Source organism: Fundulus heteroclitus, chromosome 19 (assembly GCF_011125445.2).
Source record: "Fundulus heteroclitus isolate FHET01 chromosome 19, MU-UCD_Fhet_4.1, whole genome shotgun sequence".
Taxonomy (NCBI): Eukaryota; Metazoa; Chordata; class Actinopteri; order Cyprinodontiformes; family Fundulidae; genus Fundulus; species Fundulus heteroclitus.
The window spans coordinates 28112734-28130588 of NC_046379.1; the positions used below are offsets into that span (position 1 = coordinate 28112734).

The following is a 17855-nucleotide window of genomic DNA, read 5'->3' on the forward strand; positions in this document are numbered from 1 at the left end:
GTAGTTACGTTTCATTTGCTGCGCCCCCTACATGGCTTGGAGCACACTGCGTTTTTTCCTACTGCTCTTCCATAAAGACCAGCATTGAGCGGTGCATCAACATTTAGTTTTAAACCCAACTCTGCTTTAAACCTTCTCCCTGCCCTGTCGGCTGGGATGCTTGGTCTTCATGAAGCTGTTTGCTCACTCATGTTCTCTAACTAACCTCTGAGAATTGTTGCGTTTAAACTCAGATTAAATTACACATGGGTTGATCCAATTTCTCAATTAGGGGGTTTATGAAATCCATTGGTTGTAGTGGGTTTTATTCAGTGGCATCTGAGGGAAAGGGAAGAATATAAACGAGGGCCACACTTTTTAGATATTTACCTGCAAGTTTGAAAACCATCCAGAATTTTCTTTCAATTGAATAATATGCACTATAATCATGTGTCATCAAATCCTGATAAAATACATTCACCGAGGGAGTGGTTTATATTTAGGTTTGTAACAAAACTAAATGAAAAAAAGGGGTAGTTTGAAGGGGTAGGAATACTTCTAAGCACTGCGCTCGCTTATTGCATTTGTAGGGAATGAAGAGGCCTTTACCGTACGGATACTGAAGGATGGACAAGGCTCCATTGCTGTATTCATCATGGGAATACTTGTCATTACTCAGACACTTATCAAATTCGTCAGAGCCGACCAGAGCTGGAGTCCGAGATGGGGACTCTGCAGATACAAGAAGAAGAGATTCCTTTGAAATCAAGTTGTAAAAACATCATCATACACATTTAGGATTCAAAGGGTAAAGGTTTGGGTGTTAGTGAATACAAAGATCTACAATATCCAGGGGTTTTCAAAAACTTCTTTGAACAGTGTCTACCTTTGAGTTTAAACAACAACCGTCTTTGGTCCCTTTTTCTTATCAAACTCAGTGCCCTTAGTGTTTAGTTTGAGCGATAAAAAAAAACTTACGTATAAGCGGCTTCCATTTGACAACGGGGAGAGAAATGACATCTTTCTCCGATCCGATGGCTTTAGAGGGGAACTTTTCAGAGATTCTCACTGACGACTGGAGGTAGAGCTGTCCCTGAAACATCCCTGAAAAGACAGCCATGCACTAAGTGACCAGTACTTTACAGGATACTGAACAAGAACGCGGCGTGAATGCAGAGTCAGACGAACTCACCGAGGTAGACACTCGACTCTGCAGCACCCTGGGCTTTATCAGAATTCTCCTCTTCGTCCTCTTCAGCTTCTGATTGGCTGCTGTAGGCAGTGTCATCAAACAGGCTGATCGGTGTGACTTTACCCCCGCCCACCAGCCAGGCAGAGGCGATGGGTGTGCAGAACTACGTAACAAGTGGTGGAACAGAATGAGCGATGGTAATATGAGAGAATATGGGAGTCATGAGCTCCTGGCCTCAGCTCAGGCGTAAAACAAACACATCTCACCTGGTGTTCCCAGACCAGATGTCCGTTGGGCTCGGTGCTGAAGGCCATGACCTTCCAATCAGGAACAGACACTTTGATGACGAGGTCCAAATGTTGGTTTTGGTTCTGCTTGTTGTCCATTTGCTCCCTCTCCTTTGGTTCATCGATGATGACTCGCTGGCTTTCGTTCCAGGCGTCATCGCTCCCTACGTCTCCCTCCAGAAAGTTCATTCCGGACTGCTTCTCGGGGACAAGTTTGAGCTCAAAGCTCCCAACACTGAAGTTCCACCTGGAGTTATAGGAGGGCAAAACAAAAACAAGTGAAGAGAACCGTCTTTGTATTTAGCATTGTGTCCTCCCCTTGGTTCCAGACTACAGTTTCTACAGAGTTCTGAATGAACTCCAACTTTCCTGACATGCACAGACTACAGCAGCAGGATCCACGAGGCTGACAGCGACAGGCCGCTTCAAAGCTTACTTCTCCATTCCTGATCGAGGCCTGATGGCTCGGACTGTCTTCTGAGTCCTCTGCAGCAGGAGCATGTCCTCCGTCTCCATCTCTTCGTCCCCCCATCGACTGCAGCCTCCCGCAGAGCAAATGTACCGAATCTGAAGCGAAGATGGATGTCAAAGAGGGTTACAGTCGCCGGATATTTGGGAACCATAAGCCAAATCTTTCTAACTGTTTTCACCTTGCCACTGTAGGCCCCCAGACCATAAGTAGTGAGGGACTTGCCCCCGACCAGGACAGTGTCCTCTCCGATGCGGTAGGAGGACTCCAGCAGCGACTCAACACTGAAAGGCACGGCCTCCATACTCTCCCTGTCCCGGTTCCACTGGAACAAGGCACCATCCAGTGAAGGTATGACCATCTTATTGCCAAATACCTGTGGGGCAGAAATGAAAATAAAACATAGGTGGGTCTCTTTGTTGTCTTCTACTCTTATTGCCCAGCTGACGGAACACGAGACAAAGAAATAAAGACTGAAACGGAAAAGATAACAGACAGCCTCCATAATCCAAAAAGGTTCCCATTTTAATAAAAATGGTACTACTGATCAACAAAACAGAAGTTTAAAGGATTAAATAAAGAAACGTTTTACTCAACAGTCAAACAGCTCTGATAATGTGACTTTAAAAGCAGAGATAAGTGTTGCTTTGAAGATTTAATGACATCATCATCTGCAAACAAACTAATTTGTGTATTCCTGCCCTCAATGTTAATACTGACACGCCGTCTACACAGACAACGCTATCAGACACACAGCCGCCCACACAGCCGGCTCACCGGCCCCCGCTCGCCTGGACTCCTTCCACAGACAAGGGACCGTTACACAACGGTGCGATTAGGTAATTAGCCTGGGTCTGTATAAAACTGTGCTAGCTGAGATAACGTGTGAGGTGGGGTGGGGGGGGGGGGGGGGATGACATCATTGCTAAAGCCTGGGCCTAATCCTGATGAAACTCTTCAGCTCAGTTTCAACAGAAGGAAGAAAATGCTGATCACCTGGACATTCCTCTGAATCCTCAAACATCACTTTCTCTGGCTGTCTGACTTATTTCCAGATGTCAGGGTTTTGGTGCCACAATGATCTTCTTTGGACCGCTTATAGACGCGGCACTGGGGTCACAAAACGACCTCAGTAACTTTGAACACTTAAAAAGGATCAGCTCTATTTCCTGGAAAGCAGAACATGTGCACACGGCGGGTGGTTTGAGAGACGGAGGGACGCTCAGCAGTCTGAGCAGATCGCTCTGTTCTGCTTTGGCTACCGGGCTCCAAAGAGGTTTCACAACAGAAGGGGGGGGAAACTCTGTGAGCCGTGGATGACTCATGTTGCTCCTGATGCCTTAATCCAGTCCTCTGATCTGGCCCAGTGTTCTGACACCAGTTAGCCTTCTCTCAGCCGCGTAATCTCCTGAAGCGAAGCAAATGCTCTGCTCAGCCGAGTTCTGCTGCACTGGCTGCTCCGTTGGATTGTCCCACAGAAAATGTGGCTCAGTAAGTCAAGAAGCTAAGAAAGGGAATGCAGCGAAAAGTTGCACCTTTGCTTCCACTCTCAAAAAACGTTCATGTTATCTAAAAATTGGGAGGAAAAAAAAATCTGTTGCTTCGTACACATCAGTAAAAAGAAACCAAAACAGGTGACATGATATATCAGCCCTCAGCAGCTCCCTCTGTCATCTGGAGCTAATAAAAATGAACCTTTTCAGGTTAATAATTCATGCGTGAGCCGCCGCTGCACAAAGGGTCTGTTTCCTGCGCTTGTCTCGTAGGTTTATACATGGTATTGGAGAGGGATTAGGCTTTTTTTTGTCATGTTCTAAAAACGACACAGAAAAGCCTGGATTAGAGGTTTTTATTTGGAGAGTTGAAATATCAAAAACCATTGAAAAGAATCTTCTGAAAAGATTTTAAAAACCTGACTTCTCAGCATAAACACTGCCTCCTCCTCTCTGTGGATTTTAATGGTCCTATTAATCTTTAAGGAGCTCCGACTCAGACTCATTCCAGTGTTTTTCCTTTGATTGGGTCTGTGTGTTATTAATCTGAGCCCTGACCCATGAGTCAATCTGAAGCTGGCCGCACACATCTCAAGTTCACACGGTCCCAGTCAGCTTGGTACGAACCTGGGTCCTTTCTAGATCCTGTTGGTGAAGTTTAAAAAACAAAGCTGTGTTTGCTGCGTACGTTTTCTTTACCGCTCTGCCCCGATACTCATATGAGACAATTCCATTTCATTTTCTCAGTTTTCTAAAGGTGTGCAGAAAAGTAGAAACAAACTAAAACTATGAGCTATAATCTGTTTTCAGTTAGGTTTTCTGTATAACTGCATCATATCATATTAAGAAATTTGTTTTTGGAGATATTTGGAGATGCATAGAGACGGCTCTGGAACATAGTCCTGTTTTTGACAAAACAGTACTTTTATTTTACAATAAACATTTCACTATTATTATTGGGAAAGCCGATAATAAACAAAAGATACGCTGAAAGCTTTTAATTCCAGTCATATTCAGTAAATTTAAATAATGTTGAGCTGTTCATTTACTATAGTAACTAAGTGAGACAGATTATTAAAATGAATGCCATACAGACTGATGTTTATAATTCTTTAATTAGCTTAATTATGATGATTTTCTGCTTACAGCTAATGAAAACAGGACATTTGCGATTAGAATTAGAACAGACCTATAATAAACATTTTTAATACAGAAATGTTAGCTTAGTGAAAAGTATGTTTAACACCTGCTGAAAGTTTATTTAATCAAAACACATGTTTTGATTAAAACATAATTTATTAAATATGGCTGCAGTTCCTGTAAGGAAATCCTAGTTGGTTAAAATCAGATTCGGTACTTTCCAAATCCAGAGAGCAGAAATTGGCCCACAAAGCTGATTGGTGCATTTCTAATCATAATCATTAAGAGATATTTTTATTATTGCATAATTTTTTTTTAATATATACAAACAACTTACTACGTAGGCATTCGCCCAGACGAGCTTGATTATTATTTGATGTTACAAGAAGTGGTGTAATCATACTCCCCCCTGGGGAAACGAGGGAGTGGGGGTCTATTTAGAGTGGGGGCTGAGGGGCTTGTTAGACAGCTACTGTACGATTGTTTGTGCGTGTTGCTGCTGACGCTCCAGCGATCTTGTCAAACAGTTTTCACCTTAACACGGCGCCGCCGGCCCACAAGGCCACCTCTCTGCCCCCAATTCAGCCCCAGAGCCAAACTGTACTGCAGGGGCCAACGATCGAAACCGGGGGCAAAGAAAAAAACAACAACAAAAACCAACAGATTGGCTTTCTGACAACACAGTAAAAAAAAAAATACTGCCGATCTAGCAGTTTCCATTTCCCTCGGTGTGCCGGGAGAATTATTGCTTTTCCCATTAAGAGCAGAGGGATAATCAAGCATTTGTCACTGTGCAGCAATCGATCAAGTTCATTCTCTCACACTGCATGCCAGCAGATGTATAGAAAGTGCGTGCTGTCTATTATGTGATGACATCATCTCTAGTTGAAAGCATTACCTCACCTCTCCTAACCAACCCCCCCCCAACACACACACCAAGCTCATCCCTTAAGCCCCGCCCGGCCAGCATGAGTCACTCCTCTCTGACAATGACCCACCCATCACACACACACACACACACACACACACACACACTTCAACCCCCTCTGACACCCCGGAGCATCTCCTGTTTTGCTCAAGTGATGGCTTCCTTTTCTGCAGACAATGCGGTTTGTGCCTCTGTTGTCCCATGTTTTACTGCAAGAAACAAAAAAAAAAACAAAAAGTGGCACACTCGGCAGGATGGAGCCGGTGACTGGCTGCTTCCGCCCTGGCATGTTGAGGCTAGCCAATAGCACGACAGTGGACCCCCTCCAGCCTCCGATCACCGAGCAGACTGGTGTCTCAGGGACCCGGCGAGCACCAATCAAATCGTTGCTAAGCTCTCAGCAGGAAGGGGGAGGGGGGAAGAGGGAAGAGCAAGAGGTATACAACCCCCCCCCCCCCCCCCCGCCCCCCCAGGCACACACATGAAAGATAAAGGTAGCCAAGCACATGCAGCAGACAGGCATCCCAGGTTGCAGAGGCCAGAAAGGGCAAGGCAGAAATTTACACTTATATAAAGCACAACTGCACTGACATAAACACACACACACACACACACACACACACACACTCCACAGATCATAACAAATGACGTCACAGCAAGTCAACGGGTTCAGAGCTCAGGGGCATCACTGTTCAATCTGCTCTGTTAGCCAAATGAGAGCTAGCAGGTGAAAACGCTGAGATAAACAGGGTGCTAAACACAGAGAGGAGTAAACATCCACTGTCACAACACCAGCACACAGGAGTCAGTGTCTGCAGACGTCCCCGCATTGTCCTGAGAAACCTCTGAGCAGAGTCACTTCTCTGTCTTCTGAGAGCAGCGCACCTGCACTCAGAGAAGGATGCAAGTACCCGGTTCGATCCCCAGTGCCTGCACTCTGGGTCCCTGAGCAAGACCCTTAACCCCAGATAGCTCCCCAGGCGCCGCACAGTTGCAGCCCACTGCTCCCCAAGGGTGATGGGGTAAGATGCAGAAGTGAATTTCTCCATTGTGAGATCAATAAAGTTCAATTATTCAATTATTATTATTATTTCTAAACTGCCACTCTTACCTCCACCTACCATCATCACAAACCTTAGAAGAACCCAGATATCCGTGGCGAAAACGTTAGCTTCTCAATTGGATTTAGGTCTGGACTTTGACTAGGCCATTCTAACACAGGAATATGGTTTTAATTGAACCTCTCCATAGAAGCTCTGGCTGCATGTTAAGTGTCCTTGTCCTGCAGGAAGGTGAACCTCCACCTCATTCTCCATTCTCTTGCAGGCTAACACAGGTTATCCCTAACGACTGACCGCCCTGTGTGTGGTACCATCCACCTCTCTATCCCTGACCAGCATCCTGTGTGGATGCTGAAGACAAGCATCCACACAGCCTGACGCCTCCCCCACCAGATCCCCCCGTGTTTTTCCGTATGCCAGTTCAACAGTCGTCTCTGAGATGAAACGTACACGTGGACTCCGTTTCCTTCTTAGATGACTGAAGGCAACCGGCTGCACTTGCTTTTACTTAGGAGGCAGTGGGGCTAAACACAAATTCAAGTCCCACTTTTCACATTTTCGTTAAACATTTCTGAAAATATTTTTCCTTCCACTTCGCTTTCACTATGACTGTCTTGGATAGTATTTTGTTGGGATTTTATGTGTTAGCTAGACCAATTTCTCATAGCAGTGTACCAGAATTACAGATTTTGAGCAGCATTAATACTTTTTAAAGGTCATTTTAACATTTTAGTGTAGCGCTGTAAAAGGAAAGCTGTCTCTGTCTGTCAGGTGAAATGGAACAAAACGGTAAAATCATATTAGAGAGGTTCAGGCATCAGTTCAGAATGAAAAATTCCCTGTAAGTAATAAGAAGTTTGCTCTTCAACAACAAATTAGTTTGTGTTTTTCACATAAAAACGAGACATTTCTACAGTAGGAAGGAAGCAAAAAAGGAAGGACACAAAGAAGGAAGGACATAGCCATCGCAAATGACTTCGGACGCAATATTTGGTACATTTCTACTGCTAAGCGTTGCATATTTCTAACACATTTGGCCCTGCGAGCCCACACCTGATGTACATTTAAGTGACTAAGACACTCCAGCTCAGGAAGAGTGGAGAGGACAAAAAGCAACGCTATAAAGAAAGAAGAGCATCCAGAGAATGTGGGCTATTCATGATCTATGCAGTCATTGCAACGTTTAGTACTTTTTCTGCACTTATCCAAATCTGGCAAATACCTAAATTCCATGTTTTTACCAGACTGATAGGAACTCTGTACTTATCAGGCTAAACAACTAGTTTCACACACAAGAAAAAAACAAACAGATTGCCAGTCCGTCAGACACTATCTGTCAGATGTGCAGATCTTGGTCAATAACCTGAGGTGGGTTTGTTTAGCTGCACTAATAAGACAGGCGCGTTGAAGGCAGAGCAGAGCGCTCCTCAGATCCAGACGCTCCCTACCAGCAGCAGCAGAGCAGCATTAAACTGAGCCGAACAGCCACCCGACCCTTGTTAATATTAGAGGCCGTTCCCCCCCCCCCAGAGGCAAACCGCTCACACAGAGCGAGTCCGCATCAAAGACAACATGTTTCTAGCATGTATCTCTGCATGCGGCGCTCTCGTCTTGCTCAGAGGCTCCCTCTGCTTTCTGCATGTCAGTGTGGGTGTTTTAAGCCTCTGTATACATGTAAAGGAGAGCGTCTTGCTGTGCTTGTATGCATAAAGCACTAGAGTCAACAAAACAGCCTCATCCTCCGGGCGCATCAGCTACTCTCACATTCATGTGGGGTGAAGAGCCCGTCTGGTGTGCGTTCGGTGGGAATGTGCGCGCAACTAGACTAGATGTTAGCAACAGCTCGCTCCTGGCTGTCTGCTCAGAGGGCACAGGGTTCAAGTGTTGGTCTAAATGTCTGCAGACAGCAAAAAGGGATGAAGAGCGGAAAAAAGATGAGCGGTTTTTGGGGAGAATACAGGTAAAATGCCAATCTAGCTTCCTCATCGCAGGAAAAAAAAAAGCAGACATTTTATCCCTTTGTTTTTAAAGTGATGATGCTAAACGGCGCTTTGCTTCAATCCCCATCAACTTTTCCTTTCTTCTCACATTACTTGACGTCTAAACTTCAATGGGTTTTATTGGCATTTTGCCTGACAAAAAAAAGAAAAAAAAAAGACGTTTTTTCAGGTGGATTTAAGACAATGCATTATTTGCTTTAATAAAAAACTAAAACGTGCGGTGCACATTTATTAAATCAATTACAGCTACGAGGCTCTTGGGAGTACGTCTCTACAAGCCTTGAACATCTAGAAACTGGGATTTTTGCCCTTTCATCTTTGCAAAATAGCTGAAGCTCAGATTTGCTGGATGATATTTAAGTCTTGCCAAAGATTCTTCCTCGGAGTCAGGTCTAAGATATTGATGAGCTTCAATGTAAAGCGTCCCGTTGTAGCTGTGGCTTTATGTAAAGTGAATCTCAGGCCCAGCCCCAAGTTTCCAGTTTTAAACAGGGTTTTCCTCTACAGCCTGCGTTGCCATGTTTTTCACAATCTACTGATCAGCTTCTCTGTTCCTGCTGAAGAAAAGCTTCCCCACGGTGTGATGCCACCACCGGCAAATTTATGAGTCACTTTCAAAATACCAAAGACAAAGAAAAAATATGTTTTAATATCATTTTTTGGCATATTCTGCTTTGGATGCATGCTCTTAATTTGTAATGTCTCCTGGCTGGTGTGACGTTCGACCGCGTTTGGGGGATAATCCAATGTTGCTTATGAAATTCTTGCTAAATTAAAACACTGAAAAGAAAAAAGTAACTAGTATCAATTCTAGCATTACTGAAGACTCATCAAAACACGGGTTATTGCTGCTCTGGGCCAGAGGTATCACAGCTGATTCTGGCACAGCGGTCCCTTCCCAGCTGATACCGGACCCGCTGCTTCTGCTTCCAGGCTGCTAAAGTATCCCACAGCAGCACAGCCGGCTCATCCCCTTACAGTCAGGGTGGGAAGTAAATACGACATTTGTCTAAAATAAATCCCTGCTCTACTATAAACTAAAACATTGTCTATTTTATGTCTATTCAGGTGGTTCAAACATTTTTTGGCTTTAAATTACTGATTTCAGTATTGACCAAAATAAGCAGGATATCATTTAGTTTAATAATCAAGCAACCCTTGCTTTGCTTTTGGAACATGAAATCAACGAAAACTGATCAGGATCCACATTTCTGGTTTAAAACAAGCCAGAATACGTTTGTTATTTTTACCTCAGGTTTGCTGAGGCTGGAGGACACCAAGCACCCTGAGCCAACATCTAGGTCCCACTGCTTCCTGCCCTGGTTGTGAGGATCCAGCGCCGAGATGCGGCCATCCAGGGTACTGATGATCACGAGTGACCTAGAGACAAAATACACAAGAGTCTTCAAAAACAGGTTCTGTGCATAGCAATCATGTGAGGGGGGCCCAACTCTGCACAGATCCACACTTAAGGGTTTACTGCACTTTTACATTTGTCCGGACGCCTCGGCGCGGCTGTCCCAGTAGGGGGACGGCGAGCTGGATCCACGAGCCGCTACGCAGCGCCGCTCCAGATGTCGTCTTTCCTCTCGAGTCCTATTTTTGTTTGAAAATCAGAGTGACCTTCATCGAAGCTTTAACCGCACACCTGTGCCAGGAACCCCCCCGCTGTGTCAGGTGGTTTGGGTGGCATATTGATTAAAGAGGATTATTAAAACGTGACATGCAGCCGCCCCGCTGCAGCCGTGTGAGATCTGGACCACAGATGTGCTCCGAGAAGGTAAACAGGACCGGTTTAAACGTGAGGAGGAGAACCGCTGAACGGACCCGACTCTACAAAGAAAGCTAAAAGATGTCCCCGTTATTTGCCTCTTATCGGCCTTCCTATAGTTTGTGTTACTAATTTTTCCCACTCTATTCTGGTGTAAGTGTTTTACATTTCCAGTTAATATGTCAACCTTTCCCAGACTAACCGTTTCTGAATTGTGGTTATCAGGTTTTAAAAGCCTGACGAATGAATGGATACATATATGGAAATATTTGGCTGTAACATGAAAAACAGTTCAATTCTATAGTTTTCCAGCCTTGTGGTGACCTGCTTTGGACCTGGTGCAGTGTTGCTCCTGGCAGTGGAAAGTACACCTCAGTACTGTTAAAGGTACACCCAGAGCATCCAGGAACTACAGCATGTCTGTCGTTAGTTGGTTGAAAGGCAAAAAAAGCCCAAAAACAACACCCCCCCCAACACTGAATGAATCCATTTTTCATTGAGAGGCAGAGCGGGCCGACTGCGAGCAGCCACAACTGAGAATTGGGGGAAATAGGACACAGGGGGTGGAAGTATTTACTTTGCATGATATATGGGCTGAGAATTTCCAACAGCACGAGATCACCTCACCCTGGAGGGAAGATTTTAAGGAGTAATGAGGAGATGGATTTTTTCCTTTTTTTCCCTCCTCCTCCAATTAATTCCACAGCTCCACCTAATAGTTCTACAGATGAAGGGTTTTAGTACTAAGTGCAAATTCTCCTAATGGCTTTCATTGCTGTTTATGTGCGCACACAGCAATATCTGCTCACAGCGCTGGCTTCTCCTCTTCCTCTAGTAACAGGATGACTTAGAGGAATTGAGACATCCAACCCCACCCTTCACCAAACTGTTAGGCTTTCTGCCGCATTGCTTGTCAGTCATGTCCAGCGCGCTCGCCTCTGGGCCCATCCTGACTATTGATTTGTATCTGTCTAAGAGGGGCTGCTGCCGACAGGGCTTGTAGCTTTATTTAACCACGCCGAGTGCAGCGGGGGGGCTTCGCCCACTCCGAGACAGGATCAAGGCGGTTCACCCATGTGGAAGTCGCACCTGTTCGCCTCGGCTATCAAAGCATCTGTGACATCCTTGAAGTCTCCTGGAGTTTGGATCCGGGTTAGCCGGTCACCGAGGCGGAAACTAACGGCAGCTCCAAGAGGCGGCAAGACCAAAGTAAACATTTACAACGGCTCTAATCTCACAAACAACTTCATGGTTTATGGGAGAGATATATTCTGAACGTCAACACCGTCGCCACCCGTGCGTGTGTGTGTCTGTGTGTGTGTGTGTGCTCATGTTCTTGCAGCTGAGTGGGAACGTTTTTTGCTCATTTTACTAGTAAAGGTTTAGCACTAAGATGTCAGGTGTGTGTGTGTGTGTGTGTGTGTGTGTGTGTGTGTGTGTGTGTGTGTGTGTGTGTGTGTGAAGGAGGCGGGGGGTATTTACACAGAAACCAACTATGGGAGGTGGGAGGCGGTGTGTCGCTGATTATCTTCCTGTGTGAAACATAACAGAGAGCGAAAAATGTAAATGTTTCTGTCCAGAAGTAAAAGTGAACATGTTCAACCATCTGAAATATAACAGCGGTGTTAATGCTTTCACAGGGGTGGGAAAAAAAAAACAAAAAAACGTGCTGATAGTTCACTGATAGTGTTAGTACGTTTGAGTCAAACAGAAGATGAAGGAATTGCAAAAATATTTCCATTTATGTGTCAAAGAATAAAAGCCTAACTTTACATTTGCATAAAGTGCATTGCCTGCTGTCGTTTAATGCATTTATAGAACCAAAACTATGGAAGTTGTTGGGTTTGATTAAACTAACAACTTACTAAAGGGGTAAAAATACTGACACTACAGTGTTTGTAGAGCCAAACACAAAGCAGAGCTGATTCCCATCTCCAGCCGACTGATGGATGCATCTCAGATTTACTGCTTATGAGCTTTGAACAGAAGCTCATTACTATTGTTAACAATAGTTGGGACGGCTCATTTTCTAATAGGGTAAATCCCTCCGAGCAGCATTTCTTTTACTCACTTCTAAGCAGAGCCATGTTGTGACCCAGCAGCTCATTAGTGCTCAACTGGAGCCACAAGTGAGCGTACGGATGCAAATGGCATCGCTAAACAATAATGGATGCGTTTCATAACGCCTTCAGAAACTGAGATAATCTCTCAGAGTGTGCTGTAAGCATCATCCGCCTCACCGCCGGCGCTGGAGTGTGGAGCGCTAAGAAAAACATTGTTTTTCCTCGCAGCCACCAATAAAAACACGCCGCTTTAGTCGGCTCTCACCCTCTCAATTGGCTGCGAGACCCTGCCAAAAATATTAGGCTGATTGGCTGTTGCTAAGCAGTCGGCTCTCTGAGAGGGTGGAAGCTTACGCGGCCTTCGCTCGGCCAGCCCCCCCCCCCAACCACCCCTCCACCCGCCTTATCCACCCTGGCAAGTTTCACTCTGAAAGTTAAAGTGATCTAAAAGTCACCGAGGGCAACGAGTTCATCTTCAGAGATAAAAAGATTTCATTCTTAGGGTGCGATCAAAGGCTTTTGTAGCCTCTTTGTATGCCAGATAAAGGATGAGGGGCTGCGTGTGTGTGTGTGTGTGTGTGTGTGTGTGAGTGTGGAGGGGCACTTATTTCTACAACTTAGGTATGATGATCTGAGCAGAGAGAAGAAGTGGAGGAAGGTAAGAGGGAACGAGGACCAAATGAATGCAAAAAAACAAAAAAAAAAACAAAGAGCCCCGCTGCATCATTTAGGACTGGAGGCAGTTTTATTTACCACATTCGGGCCCCAAGACGCCGCTCGGCTCCAAAGGGTAATCACGCAGCCTGTGGGGCTGCTGCTGCCGGCCGTGACAGATGCAGAGGCAGCGAAGAAGCCGTCTGAATGGAAAATAAAGAGAGAAAGGGGGAGGCTGCCAGCAGACTGCAGGCTGTTAGCGTCCTCGTCTGTGATGCTGTCAAAATGTCATAAATGGTGCAGAGCGCCCCTTTAAAAAAAGCACAAAGCCCACGGTGGAGCGGAGAGACAATTAGCCTCGCTCTCACCAGACTCCGCTCCTCAGAGAGACGCTGAGCCTCAGTCTGCACACGCCGGCAGAACCCAGCCGCCGGTAAACACTCGCTCCATTGACAGAAAGCACCAGGATGTTTACAGAGCCAGTCTCCAAGGAGCGCCAGCTTCCGAGCCGCACCAATACCGGGAGCTTGCCGCCGCTCGGCGGCCAATGGAAACGCGGCTCTGCTTCTCGGCCAGCCAATGGACGAACAGCTGAGCAGGTGGAGGGCCAACAGCAGCGCAGCACTGCCTGTAACCATGCAACAGCGAGCAGCCCGTGCTGCCGCTACGCCTGCCGGAGAGGCAGGATGAAAATATGAGAGCGCGGGGAGCACGTGGCCATGAAGTTTGGGATGCAGCTCTGAGCGGGCCGCGCCCAGCACCACCAGCATCACCAGCTGCTGCAGCAGCGGACACTTTTAACTGTGCACTTGTCGTCGGGCTGAGCCAGGACGGCTGAAAGAATGCACTGACAGCGGCGTTCCTTTACAATCCTGGGATTAGGCCCGGGCTGGGAGGAGATTCTCACAGATTCTGCAGTAACAGACCAAACTTAAACCAAGAACACGACAACTTAATTTACTTTTTTTTTTTTTTTCAAAAAAGCCACAAATTTTCCAGGTGCTGCAGAATTAATGTCAACTTTACAGCTAAAATTTTAGATCATGAATTCATGGTTTTCTAGATAAATGCACTTAAGCAAACTAGAACACCCACTCACTAAACTCAGTAGTAGTTTTTAAAAAAACATTTTTCCTTTAATAGGAGTTATGGGAATCCCCGTTCATGTGTTACTGCATAACACGGAGAGGAAAAAGTCAAGCAGCCCTCTCACCTTTTAAACTAAGCAGCAACAGGTAGGGGAGGAGCAGCACTGCTGTAGTCTATACTCCATAAAGTCACAGAAAACATCTGACAGTAGTAAGATGTTAATCTTAATACTTCCCACAGTTAACCAGCCTATACTCAAAGGTTTTAGGAAGTGCCACTTTTAAAAATGCTAACTTTTGTTACAGGGTTCATATGGTTTAAAGTCCTTCTAATGAGAACCCAACTTGTTTCTCTATAAAACGCAGAACAGAACAGAAAGGAAGCTTTAATATTCTGTGCAATAGGAGCATAAAAACGGCTACCTAATTTTGTGTCTAAATTTTTCTTTTAACATGTCTCAAAATAAATGTTTCCAAATCTCAATAATAGTCTAGCAGCCGTCAGAAAAACTGCAGCTTTTCTGTTACAAAATCACCAACCGGATCACAGAGACTATTTTTATTTAGAATCTTTGATTGAATAACATTAAATGAACAACTTTACTTAAAGTTATCCCCTAACAGTGCTGGGGCATCGTGGAAATCCTGCACTGGTCCACTCAAACGCAAAGGTGTCTTTTTTTCAGAAGTGGTCAATAAACGTGGGGACTGGATCGGTTTCTGCCTTTCCTCACCGTGTTGAATTTAACAGCAGAATAACAGGGAGCACTCTGCTTTGAAGCTTCGACCTTGTATCCAGCGGTGGCGGTGCAGCAGAGAGCAAAGGGTGTGGTTTGAAGAAAAACTTGCTGCACCTCCAGCCTGAAAAAAAAAAAAAAAAAAAAAAAAAAAGTCCCACACACACATACACCATGTGAAAGTGTTGCCATCGCCCTCTCTCCTCCCGTCGCACGTGCTAAAATCCAAACTCTGTGGCGCCACGCTCCCGCCCGCTGATTGGCCGGGAGTCGGCTCCGAGCCGAGGCTGTGACTGGTTGTTGCTAAGCAGTGGTGAGACGGTGAGAGTGAAAACAAGACAGCGTGGTCCTACCAACCCCTCAGCCCGCTGTGTTTTTATCCTCCTCTCTCCGAGAATCACACCTTGCTGCCTCGGCCCCACCCATACTGCAGTGCTGCGAGACGGGTCCTGCCGACATACCAAAATAACCACTGACCTAATAAATTCCCTCCAACTGATAATCAGGTTTAGATCCAGGCTTCCTTTTACTTCCTCTGATTCAGACTTCTGCTGCTACACGGGACTACAAACGGGCGGCTCCGTGTCATCACATGCATCTCAGAGGTCATTGGCCAAGAAAGTCAGAAATGATCAACACATCTCACGACTAACAAGCGCTAATCAACTCAGGACACTTTATGCTTGATGAAAAGGAACTAAAATTTGATTTTTGTGTAAGGAAACAACAAACAACAGTAAAACCATGGTTACATAAGGAAGAAACGAGGAGGACTAGAAACCTGCATTGATACGTCAACAACACTGATTTTAAAAGGCTCTGTGAAGACTTTCCTGGAAGAGAGCAGTCATCTACGTTGTGGCCTGTTATTTTGGTGTCTATTAATAAAACACACCACAACTCCCTTGCTTCCGAATGCAGAGGACTGGAAAGTTTAAAAAAAAAAAAGAGTCTTCACTTCATCCTTTACCTTTACTGTAACCAGACCCATGTGGCCGCTCGAATTCTGAGCACTGACCCATCTTTCCTTTGCAATTGGCTGACAAGTTGCCCGGCCTGTCCAATTGGCTGTTGCTAAGCAGTGGGGCTGTTGGAAGCTGGCTCCCGGGCAAGGCGGCCCAGAAGAGCTGTTGCAGCTATAGAGCCCGGGGGGGGGGGAATAAGTGATGCATGTGTGAGGGGGGTTGGAGGTTAGCGGTGGGGGTAGCCGGTTCCAACAAAGCGCCCGTCCTCTCTAGTCTCACCTGGAAGTGCTCCCTAAGGCGCCCCAGGGCCCAGCGGAGCGCCTGCTGAGCCCGAGCATCAAAGCCGGCAGCACCGTCACATGTGCCATTCGCACACAGACGGGTTCTAAACACACACGCGCGCGCGCGCTGACAGGTGTAACGCCGAGCCTCCGGAGCGAAGTCTCTGACGCAAAGACGGCAGAGAAAGGTGGGGTGACAGCTGACAAGACGACACAAGAGCGCCGCTCGTCACCATCCCAAGGCCGGATCAAAGCAGACATCTAGAATATTTATAGATTACAGGATACAGTGTTGGTGGTGGTCGGGGGGGGGGGGTGCAAATATCAGACTTGAGAAAAGGATGTTGACACATGAACAACGCAGGTTGTTTGGAAGAATGTGTTTGAAGTGATCAATGATGCTTAAACCGATGTACTACTTAAACTGGATTGGAATTTAATGAGAGGTGTCAGGTATGGATCGGTTTGCCTCAGAAAGGAGGCGGCTACAGGTAAAGTGCTGAAAGAGGCGGTGGCTGACCCAGTTCATACTTGTTGGGAGGGATGGTGATAAGGTTGGGAAATTCAACACCACAAACTTAAATAAGCACCTCCAAAAGCACCACGCTGAAGAACATGCAGAACGTTTTTAACAATGTTTATCTGAAGCCTGATAACTTCACTCACATGCTAAGGTATACAGTTGGTCCAGGTATCGGATTGGATCGGAAAAACCTGGATCGATGCATCTCTACAATCTCTCATTGAGTCGAGACACTAATATAATGAAGTATATCCTGACAAAACAAGCTTAAAGTCTCTCTAGCTCCAGACACAGAGCTAATGAAAGGGCCATCACAAGAAAACAACAATGGGATGCTGTTTTCTTGAGATCCTGAGGTCTGCATGTTTTTCCCTTTAGTAAAAGTCTTGTGGAGTTATTATTTTGTAAATACATTTTCTTTTGCAGCGACATCCTCTCCTGTCTTGTCGTCGTTGTGGTCCGACTGTTCTGTTAGCATCTATAGGTTTGACTGACATTCTCGCCTGCACATCTGAGCTGCCGGGGTTGTGGCTGTTTATTGACAAGTGCCATGAATTAATCAGACCGGATGAAGAATAACAGAAAAGGTGCTGATTGGCCACGTGCGTAGAGAGCTGCACCAAGAGGAGAATCTTTTAATGTGTAGTTTACCCTGATTTAAAAGGCATAAATCCGCCCCTAGACACATTTCGAAAAATGCCACCAGAGCGGGCGGTTCCAAGAGATAAGGATGAGCGACTGGGGTTTTAGGCAGGGCTTGTTGCTGCAGTGGTCAGGGTGAGGGAAAGTGACCCGCTGAAACATGGAGTGATGAGGGCAATCTCTGGTGGTTTGCCATGGAGCTGGCAGATTTTGTTGAGCCTTATCAGTTCCAGTTACTGGCTCAACTAGCAGCATTGTTGCCGACCTGGGCTAACGTTCAGAGCCATAACAAATGATAAACACTATCCATAAATGTTCTCGTGATTCCAACTCCTGAGTCTGTGTACCTGCGGGGCGGTGGCCGTGACTCACTTAGATGCTTTTAAACCCGAACCCGGGGCAATGGTGGTGAAAGCACGTACCATCTGATAGGAATATTCAATTGCAATACCCACGTTCAACCCTAAGGGGGCAGCACTAAGACAGTTTTAAGAGAAATATTGCAGAACTAAGTTCACATGAAAATGTAGAAAGATTGTACACCATCGATGAAGTCACACCCAACGGCCCAGTTTATAATGT

At 45.8% G+C, this 17855-nt stretch overlaps 1 protein-coding gene across 1 annotated transcript in view; it reads right to left on the reverse strand.

Annotated features, from left to right (window-relative positions):
* Positions 1 to 17855, reverse strand: part of eif2ak3 (eukaryotic translation initiation factor 2-alpha kinase 3) — a 37140-nt gene that overhangs the window by 13132 nt on the left and 6153 nt on the right. The window contains exons 2-8 of the mRNA XM_012872126.3: positions 9800 to 9929; positions 2109 to 2303; positions 1895 to 2025; positions 1438 to 1705; positions 1172 to 1334; positions 958 to 1083; positions 589 to 711 (exon numbers count right to left, since the gene is read on the reverse strand). Coding sequence (XP_012727580.3) covers positions 589 to 711; positions 958 to 1083; positions 1172 to 1334; positions 1438 to 1705; positions 1895 to 2025; positions 2109 to 2303; positions 9800 to 9929 — 1136 coding nt within the window. The remainder of the gene's footprint in view (positions 1 to 588; positions 712 to 957; positions 1084 to 1171; positions 1335 to 1437; positions 1706 to 1894; positions 2026 to 2108; positions 2304 to 9799; positions 9930 to 17855) is intronic.